The sequence below is a fragment of the Miscanthus floridulus genome, chromosome 7, assembly GCF_019320115.1.
Source record: "Miscanthus floridulus cultivar M001 chromosome 7, ASM1932011v1, whole genome shotgun sequence".
NCBI classification, from domain to species: Eukaryota; Viridiplantae; Streptophyta; class Magnoliopsida; order Poales; family Poaceae; genus Miscanthus; species Miscanthus floridulus.
The window spans coordinates 121,562,870-121,573,318 of record NC_089586.1 but is presented as its reverse complement, the minus strand read 5'-3'; the positions used below and the strand labels follow the sequence as shown (position 1 = coordinate 121,573,318).

Below are 10,449 nucleotides of genomic sequence, written 5' to 3'. Positions count from 1 at the left end.
TGTGACTTGCACGCTTTTTAAAGCTGTTGAAAAATCCTACCCGATGGTCCAAACGCCAAACCACTTCTTCTATAGTCAAGAGGGTACGTAGAGCTATCGACCTAAGCCACGACATCTCGCCACTTCTTAAGCTGATCGCTCTACAAAAATTGCCGAACATGGCTTCGTCGACCCATTTACAGACTTACGCGGAATGGCTAAACCTCGAACGGTTTCGCGTCGAATTCCAATTCCGACCTACTTGATATACTAGCTAGCAAACCTCGTCCTCGACCGCACATATTTCATCGTCGCCTAAGAAGTTCGGGCTACCCACTTTACTACGTTCCGCCGATGCGTTCCGTAGCATTTCCGTCCGATAAAAATTCATTTAGAATCCTAAGTGATAATACGAGACCCGAAATATAACCTTCGTTTCATGTTTCAACTGAACGTTTCAAGCTCTGAATATTGATTTATACTCTATATTACATGCATTTACACACAAGTTGATGCTCATGCAGGGTTTTTAGCAAAAACTGTACAACGTAACACCGAGGGTGTTACATTAGATTATCTAACAATATGTGCCTCTTCTTCTCTCTCAAGTCTCAATTCACAGATCAGCAGATCTCCTGCTGTTAGTTAAAAAGAAATTGTTGCCAAAGGATGCTAGACCGGTTGGTCAAGTACTCTGGCTGGCATCCTCATGGCCTGAGTTCAATCCTTCATGGGCGAATTTGTAGCGTCGGAGGTAAAAAAAAATATGTCCCACGTTTCCCAAAGCACAGGTTAATAAGGCACCGGCCCACTTACAGAGTAACGGACCCCTATGTGAGGGCGGGGCATGAGGTTTGGGAGTTTTTCTCGACCTGTGTGAGAGGTCTCTACCTTAAACCGGAAATCTCGGAAGCTATTTAACCACTGCGGGTCGAGTTTTGTACTTTAAAAGAAATTGTAATACGTGCCTGCGAGCATACCAGTAAAGTACTGGGTTTAGTTAGGCCAAATCTTTGGGAAAATTTCTCTCATTATAAACCCGAATAGTTAATTAAAATTTTCAGCGTAATCCGACGACGACGCTATATAGCTTTACTAGGATCCAATGATATGATATATATGTTGAAGAACGGCGCTGTCACGATCCAGCTCAAGGACCCTGAGAACGACGTGGAAACGCCAATCAACCCACTCCGCGTGTTTTGTTTAATGATGGGCCACGGGGAGGATCGGAGGGAGCAGGCAGGAGGAACAAGTCAAGAAGGCGACGACGACGACCACCAAGACAACGACGAGGCGGCCGGGCGCGCAAGGCGCAAGGCGCAAGCTTTTCCCTCCCCCCTCCCATGATGCTAACGTAACGTCCCCTCACGTACGTTGCGTGCATGGGGACGCATATCGCCCCGGCCCCACGCCACCACGTCGCCAAAAGCACGTGGAATTCATCGCAGCAAGTCTATTATGTGGAGACCTTCAAAAAGTTGCAGGGGAAAAAGGAACTAATTAATCTCCATGCATGGAGTTGGAACTTGGAAGCAAGCTAGGTTTAGGTGGCCGGACAAGGATTTAGACATTGTCTTGCACTGCTGTGGACGTACATGTGGCCCGCGGAGCAGGAGGTATACTAGAACGTACAGCATAGTGCAGCAGTAGTAGATAACAGCCACTTCTTTTTTTCTTTTTTTCAGATATAAAGGCTGTGCCTTTAGGCTTTAGGTGCTGCATGTCCTCAAATCCCAGTTGCAGAGTATTTTTCGCCTGATCTCCGTGCATTTGTTTGGAGCGAATCTATCGCAAGATCTGGTCCTCACACGCTGTCTGGATAGCTTGGTTGCAGTTCAGAGACCTCATTTGTCAATCTCCAGCAAGTGGATATATGTGCTGCTAGTGCTAGATATATAGGTTGCTACATTTTCTTCTTTTTTTAACTATATGTGATATATTTACTCCGTCAATAAACTGCAAGTGTGTTGATTAATTTATCTTATATTTCTACTCCCTCAAAGGAGCTGCAAGATATACATGCATCACAGTGAAAAATTGTGGCACTTACATATCAGTTGAAGAAATAGGAAAAAAAAATCGCGAACACAAGGATCATTATCCCTAAAGCCTAAACCAAAAATCTTGATGTCGGGTTTGACTTTTGTTCACCCAAATGTATCCACACTCATCATTAGCTCAAGCTGAGTAGTAGCCTTGTACCGTTGCATCTGCACTCTTTCTTTCCTCTGCTCTAAACATGGTTCCAAATATAATCTTCTAGAACGATGTTCCCGTCCAGTCCCGGTTAATAATAGAACTAGCTAACTACGAAGCGCCGCGATCAGAGAATAGTACCCCACCTAACCGAGGCATTTACTTTTGGGGTTCAGGAACAAGAGTCAACTTTCTGCATACGCAATTCCAGCTGTATGTAACAGACTCTTTCATTTTGGTATATACTTCCACAATATTTTTCTTAGGTTATATATTATCTGGCGAGATACAATGTAACCATGCATGCATAGGCGGCTTCATCACCTGCAGGTCCCATTACATGAGAAAAGAACCGGAGACTACTTGTACGGTGACATCCAGGAATAATATACATGCTGGCATGGCAAGTGGTATATCTCGTGTGATACTGTACTTTTGGTGTGCTAACAAGTACCAAGTAGTTCCAAAAAACAACATGTACAAACCTTTGAAGCAGATATATGTTACTAGTTTTCAGAACGAAAACCAACCTAATACTTGGATAATCTAAGACTCCCTATATATGTACATACAAAGAGTTGTTTGAAGTTGCCAGATGCATTTTTATCTGGAATAGCAAAGCACTTCCTGGAACCTGTGTGCTCATTTTGTTTGGATTAGTAACAGCCCCACCAAAATGTCTGCCAGGAGACTCAGGTATATCTCAAGACATAGACATGCTGAGCTGAACTAATTAATGGCAATCTAGCTTAGAAGTGATATTGCTGTAAATAATCACACACACAATAAGGAACACAACATATATGATACTAATAATGATAAAAGAAAACAGAGGTGATCCTATCTCAGCGTGTCTCTGAGATTGCTTGGCCAAGTAGCACTGTGTCTAGCAGCCTAGCAAAGCACATCCAAGACAACCAAACAAGTCAACAATAAGGATCAGGGACCCCTATATTTTAGCGTGGGCACTGGACCCTAAGACCCCTGCCCTTTTATGATGGATGTGCATGCCAGCATACTCAAATGATCAAGGGGCATATTAGTCATTTGTACTCATATAAACTATGTATAACCTGGGTTCAGGAAACAGGGATTTCCAAGTCTTTATATAGCGGAAGCTGTGTTCTGGTGACCAGCCACCCAAGGGACAGGAAGCTTCAAGGGCCAAGGGAGGCTGCAGGCAGGTTGTCTCCCTCCTTCCCACCTGCACCACCCTACCCCTGCCCCATCTCATCTTCCAATGGGAAGGTCTCCTTGCTGTGATGAGAATGGTCTCAAGAAGGGCCCCTGGACCCCTGAAGAAGACCAGAAGCTCATGGAGTACATCCAGAAGCACGGCCATGGGAGCTGGAGAGCACTGCCTAGGCTTGCCGGTATGTGACAGGAACAAACCTCCATTATTTCTCTCTGTAATGTAAAAGAGGTCGATCGCTTCCATGTGAAAATGTAGCTCATCGATCTAATTGTTCTTGCAGGGCTCAACAGGTGTGGCAAGAGCTGCAGGCTGAGATGGACCAACTACTTGAGGCCAGACATCAAGAGAGGGAAGTTCACCCAGGAGGAAGAGCAGACCATCCTCCAGCTCCACTCCGTCCTTGGCAACAAGTACTGCACTGCACCTCTTACATATGCCTGCCACCCACCACCCACTAGTTTCTTAGTCAAAAACCTCTTGCATGTCTGGCATCAAGCCGGCCATCAACTAGTCTGTTTCAATCTAATCTTCAAGAACTCATATTTGACTTGTACGTAGTGCTATACTGCTATGCTAATCCAGTGTAAACTGTTGTCATGATCAAACCAGATGGTCAGCTATTGCGAAGCAACTCCCTGGGCGCACTGACAACGAGATCAAGAATTTCTGGAACACCCACCTGAAGAAGAAGTTGATCCAGATGGGCTTCGACCCGATGACGCACCGGCCGAGAACCGACTTCTTTGCTGCTCTACCTCAACTCATTGCTCTGGCCAACCTCCGCCAGCTCGTGGAGCAGCGACCATGGGACGACCACGCTGCCAGGATACAGGTTGAGGCGGTCCAGGCTGCAAAGCTCCAGTGCCTCCAGAACCTGCTCCAGTCTGCAGCATCCATTGCCACCAGTCCCAGCTCCAGCAGCATCAACACCAACACCATCCCCAGTGACCTGGAGCAAATCGGCCTCCTGAGTCCTCCACAGATGTCTTCCTTGTCTACGTTGCCTTCTCCAAGTTTCCTGGAGAGTATCAGTGGCCAAGACATAGTAGCTGGTCAACTGCCTGACATCCAAATTCCTAGCACTTTCTTTGAACAACCCACCAGCAACGATGCCAACCAGCACTCAGACTTCACTCCAAAGAGTAGCGTTGAGGGGGAGAATGGAACCCCTAAAACGCTGTTGTCGGAAAATTTCCTTCCGCCGCTCACCGACTTCCCCATTTCCAACCTCGGTGATGCTTGCGGTGCCTCAAGCTGTGACGGTAGCAGCATTCCGTTCCCAAGTTGGCCTGAGTTGTTTGATGAACAGTTCATATGCGAGTTTGTATGAATTCTAGCCTGGAGTGTGTGTGTTTGTGTTACTCTATAGTTTTTTTTTTTTCAGTTTTAGTTTTCTTCCCTTCTCACATCTGTTTTTGTGCCATATTCTGGTGTGGGTCTCAGTTCAGAGGTGTAGTTTCGGTATGCTGTTTTTTTTCTTTTCGTTTTGAGTGCAAACGTGTGCTCCTATGCATACACTATATACCAAACACTTGTAAATATACGACACTATAAATTTTGAAGGTTTGGATTCTTCATACCGTTTTTGCAACACCCTAGTTGTTCCCTGGAACCCCACTCAAGTTTTCAGTAAATCCTAAGCAATATATGTCAATGTGGTGTCATGTCATATGATTGTTAGGTATGAAATAGTATATAATTGCATGAGGAATGGTGATCATCTAAATGTTCAACTCATGTTAGTTGAAGAATTGTGCACCTGCATATTTTAAAAGTTAGGACAAAGGAATTTAGATGACAGAAAACTCAGAAATCATATTCCAGAACTACAACGGACTCAAGTCATCAAGACTTTGCCATTTACCAGCAAGCAACAGACTAAGAGACCAGTCCTCTCTTCTGAAGAAAAGCTTGTGTTATATTCAAGTTCTGAATGTTTTCTTGAAGAAATGCTATGAAGTAATCCACAATAGAAGAAAAGTTCTAAATGCTACTACTGTGAGAAGGAAACTTGTCTTCCCAGGCAGTTACAGGGAGTTGACTGAAACCTGTTGTGTCCAAAGAGCGAAAGCAAGTCGCACCGATAGGAAGGATCCAAACAGCTAAAACATATGCTGTTGTCACTGATAATATTTAATTACAATAATCATGCATCAATCAGGGAGCTTTTCTGAAGCAGTAACAGTGGTTTTCCTTAGCCACTTGTCCTTATGTCCTTGTCAGTTTACAGGTTAGTTTCTTTTAAAATGGTATTCTTTCTTATGAGCAGGTAAGAGCTGATGCCTTTTCCTCCAAGATATTGACGGCTAGCATTAACAAACTCATTTCAAATCTCTAGCAATAACAGCACAGCTTTACCTGACACTGCCAAGTGTCAATTTACAAAAAAAAAATTCTACACTAGATCAATGCTTAAGCTTTTTGGGCATAAAGTTGAGAATAGATTGTGGTTCAATTTTCATACAGCTAAGGATATTTGGAACGAGGAAGCAAACCAAGGCACTAACTAATTTATGACGCCATAGGGTTATACACTACATTAAGCTTTCCATGTCACTGAAGAAAACCAATATGGAGGCACAGAGTGATTGGAACTTGGAAAGAAAAATGTATATAAGACAAACTCGTCCAGGTCAGCCCGTACTGTGATTTAATATTTCAAATAGCCCAGCTGTTAGTGTCCATCGTACAATATTCAGTATTTCAAATACTCCAGCATGCATCCCAGTGCATACTTGGCGTTGAGGGTACAGGGTGCAATGCGCTCCTAAAGAGATAACTTATGTAAACAGTAACCTCCTTTCCTGATGCAAATTGCCAACAAGTGATAACATAGTTTAGGTATAACCAGTAGAAAATAATTATGGAATGTGAAAAGAGTTCGTGGTAGTAATCTTATTCTGGTCCTGCATCATGCGAACATTTTCTTGTTGCACCTTTAGTTAGGAATTTGGTATTTTTCCCATTCAATAAAAGAAAAGGAATATGATATTTGTCATCTATCCATTTGGAATCAACGTAAAGAAACATACAAATACAACAGGATTACAGGAAGATGGGTAAAAAAAAACTAATGTCAGAGAGCTTTGCGTACGCTCTGTAACTTGAAACTGCACATACTGGCTTTGACACCAGAGTCTAAATTGCTTTCAGCAGTGTTGTTCTATTGTTCTGACATTCAACCGCCTGTAAACCTGTCTTTTTTTATCACTGCCACATTGCTAAAAACTAGTTTGTATAAATAATTAAATACAGCTAAAGTTTTCTGACGGTTTTTATTATTTTCAGAAAATACAAAACCACCTTTGAAACCAACTACAGTATTGATAGTTTAGTTGCCAAAGATTTCTCGTTTCAGAGTTGCATGGCCGAAAACAAACTCGGGCAATAGTTGGATGGCCAAAAATGGACTTCTCCCTAACAGGACATAGAAGTCGTTGACAAGGGTTTTTTCATATATGTCTATCATTAACTGTAGCTGGTTTCTAATAGGGCATTACAAGGACAATTTAATCAGACTCCACTTATCAGACTCTATTTCTCATCTACCCAAGGAATTCAATACTAGCACATCGCTACTGAAATGTCATGGCATGGAACTTTTCATAAAATACTTGTATGGAGCCATGGAGGCATCTTAAATAATCAAGGTCCAAGACTCCAGTCACAGTACTAGTGCTGACTATACACCAGTACAAATAGTAACAAGGATCAAAGCCATCCCCTCTATCATCTACCATCTTAGGGCCTGTTCGGCAGGACTGAAAAATACTGTTCCGGCTGATTGTTGTGAGAGAAAAATACTGTTATGACAGGACATGAACAGTGATTTCGTGAGGTGGCTGGCCAGCCAGCCGAACACTGCCTTAAGCTAATAAGGATATTGAAAACGAGCGAAGTTACAGCTTTTGGCTAAAGTTCATGGGCCTAATCATAAAACTTATGATAGATCCAGACTGGTAGCTCTATCCAGCAACATCTGCAGCGCATTGTGGAGTACAGTATAGGAGAGAGGCCCATAAGTCCAACAAGCTTTGGGGGCAGTTGTACCCAGATACACAACAAGACTGGCTGGTTAGTATCAGAAATCTAGGTCGCCGGCACAAGAGAAGAAAAGAACACCATTTTCAATTGTTCGATAAGATGATGAAATTGGATAAAAAAATTACTGCAATTCCAACAAAGATTATATTTATAAGCTTAGTTATCTGGTTGAATGATTCAAATTTTCAGTCATATTCTTCATCTGGGCTAACGATTTTTTTCATGAGATGGAGAGAATGGGTCCGAATAAAGTGAGCAATATCGACATTGTTTGGTAGATCAATATTTACACAGATGCTTGTAAGCTACTCCCTCCGTTGCAAATTGTAAAAGTCGTTTTGGCTTTGCTAGATTCATAGTTTTTAATATGTACACCTTACAATTTGGCCGGAGGGAGTACATAACAAGTAAGAGAATTCTCTCACACTTGTTAAAAGTGAATGAATTAAGCAAATTTGGGCCTTCGAGCAGACTGAACTGCCAACAAATTACCTCCTTCAAAGGTGAAGCTATCAATTTAGAGCAAACTATACATGGCGGTAAGCATAGACACAATTATTTGGTTATTGTTCTATAGACACTTTTTTCTATAAAAGGAGTGTTTATGGACCAGTGCCATAATTCATAACTATTGCTGGTCACTACCATTTGAGAAACCCCTCACTTCAGACATTGCTCATTTCCAATCTCTGGTGCCTTAAGCTTCATTGATGACACTGAAGAACTAGTACTGTTCCACTAATGGTCTTATATGGTCAGTCTCACCAATGAATGTTCTGAAGATACTAGGAGATTGACAAAGGTTATTCTTGTCCAGCAATAGAATTACATACCAAGTTACCAACAGTATAATGAACCAATAGGACACAAAAACTATATTCGAAACTACTTTTTGTATTCATTCAACTAGAGGTATGAAAGCCCTCATAGGACATCAATTTGATTTGATTCAGGATGGCAAGAAAGCATGTACTTTCAGGTGCAAATGACTGGGCATTCTCAATTACTGGATAGCATGCATGTCTAAAGTGCAGTTTCACATGTGAAGCAGATAAGAAAATGCATGGATAACGCAGAGCATAAACTCAAATAGATCAAAATTTACAGAAGAGACTAACGACTGAAATTCATATTCGGATAGCAATGCTTAGCAAAATGTAAACATGGAATACATAACAATGAAATAAGGGTTGAAATCACAAAGGAACCTTCCTGCAACACTCGCATGAAATGACATTTGCAGATTACCCTCTTTTGTGGCTTTCTACTACTCTTTGTTCTCCCTTAGAGATGGTGGTGGTCTGACCACAATGCTCTGCTTCCATTTCCTATCAAGCTTCCTAGACAATCTCTTGTTGATTCCTTGTTCAATTTCCCGCTCTCTTTTCACAGTCAGCATACGGGCAATCTGAAGATAAAAATGTGAGTAAACTGAGAATTCTAAATACATGGTTAACTGAAAAGGAAGAGTATGAAGTGCAAAATCAGCATTAACTTGACAAATTCCTTTCTCATTGCTAGTTCATTGATCAGGCCACGTTAGAGGAAAAAGGTTTTGATCAATCTGCAGCGAATTGTTTGTTCTAGGCATGCATGTGTCTAGTCCAGTGAAAAGAAGGCGATAAGTATGATTCCTAATCATCTTATTGTAAGGCATTTGTTTCTATGCCATGCAGGTCTTTCTCATATACTGTGAACAATCTCCGTATCATTCTGTGGCTTACAAGATTCTTTTATCTGCATTCAGATGTCCACAGAAACAAAAATTCTATCCATTTGCAGTGCAGACTGTAATATAAACATATAAAGATTAAGCTTTGGAATATGCTTGTAATCAACTAATAAGAAATAACAGGCACAGAACCTGTCCCAGCAGCGTTAAGAGAACCAGTAAGATTTTAACTTATAATTTAAGTTCCACCCATAAAATGGCAAGTAACTGCAAGTATGGACGTTCCACTTGATATCATATATTAACTGATCCAGTCAGGAATCCCTTTTCTTTGTAATGACTGAGTCAGAACTCAAACTATCTTAAACTCTTTAAGACTGAGTAATGCAGATTGTAAAAGTGAGCATATGGATCAGACCCCGTCAATCATCCATCGTTTGACAAAAGAAACTATCGATTTGTTTCTCATATTAACTATATCATAAGGTTGACACATTTCCACCAATCTATGCTAATTTCCCAGATGAAGTTAACAATTCTGTCAATAAAACTCATACAGTAATGAATGGAATAGAGGGAACATGTACCCTCTTGCGCATGCGGCCGAACTCGCTGTTCTTGAACTCCTGGCGCGCCGAGCGCTTAAGGCGGAGCAGGAAAAGCTCCCCCTTGAGGTCTACCACCTCCTCCTCCAGCTGTTCCGTTGTCATGGCCCGGATCTCCTCCAGCTCCTGCTCCCTCTTCGCCATCGCGACCGCCGCCGCCGCGCGACGCTCCACTGGCTGCGACGCCGCCGCCAGTCCAGCGAACCGCATCGCCGTCACGCCACCTAAGCGGAGGGACAGGAGTGCCGTGCGAGGAGCCGGAGCCGCGATGCCGCGGGGAGTGGAGGTGAGGGGTGACGCCGCGGCAAGAGACACCGTCGCCATTGTTGTTCTGCAGCGCTCGCGTTTTCGCTACCGCAGTTTGGGCTCGAGGATAAGGGGATGCTGTGGTGGTTTATCCGGGTTTTTTTTGTCTTGGTGGGCTGCTCGCACCAATCTTGAAGCGTGGTCTCAAGGCTAGTGTTTTATTTCCTTGATTGAAGGAAACTTGACGTTTTTAAACTAAAATTTTGGCCACACTCTACATTTTAAGAGAGTGGAAGCCCTAGTTCAGTTTTAAATAATTATTAAAACCTAGATACTAATTTTTGACTCTAAGTAAACATGAGATATACACTAAGCAAATATCAACGCAAAGTCTCAAGCGCTTCCGGTCGCGCTACGCGACTAGCGCGCGACCTGCGCGCGAGAGGCTCGGCCCTAGGGTGGACGAGCGAGCGGGGCGGCCTTCGTGGGCGTCCGAGCCGTCAGGTGCT

At 42.7% G+C, this 10,449-nt stretch overlaps 2 protein-coding genes across 3 annotated transcripts; one reads left to right on the top strand and one right to left on the bottom strand.

The window, feature by feature from the left end:
* The first annotated feature begins 3,335 nt into the window (after nt 1-3,335).
* LOC136464533 (transcription factor MYB93-like) lies at nt 3,336-4,703 on the top strand. Its single transcript, XM_066463483.1, has 3 exons — nt 3,336-3,551; nt 3,654-3,783; nt 3,983-4,703. The coding sequence occupies exons 1-3, from the start codon at nt 3,419-3,421 to the stop codon at nt 4,701-4,703; spliced, it is 984 nt and encodes a 327-aa protein (XP_066319580.1). The 5' UTR covers nt 3,336-3,418.
* A 3,766-nt stretch (nt 4,704-8,469) lies between these two features.
* LOC136464532 (large ribosomal subunit protein uL29c-like) lies at nt 8,470-10,083 on the bottom strand. 2 transcript variants are annotated; one of them, XM_066463482.1, is made up of 3 exons: nt 9,877-10,083; nt 9,677-9,846; nt 8,470-8,825 (listed from the first exon to the last, which is right to left on the bottom strand). In XM_066463482.1, the coding sequence occupies exons 1-3, from the start codon at nt 10,016-10,018 to the stop codon at nt 8,685-8,687; spliced, it is 453 nt and encodes a 150-aa protein (XP_066319579.1). In that variant the 5' UTR covers nt 10,019-10,083; the 3' UTR covers nt 8,470-8,684. The 2 variants fall into 2 exon arrangements, with proteins under 2 accessions (XP_066319579.1, XP_066319577.1); XM_066463480.1 differs by having other exon boundaries at nt 9,677-10,083.
* Nucleotides 10,084-10,449: the final 366 nt, after the last annotated feature.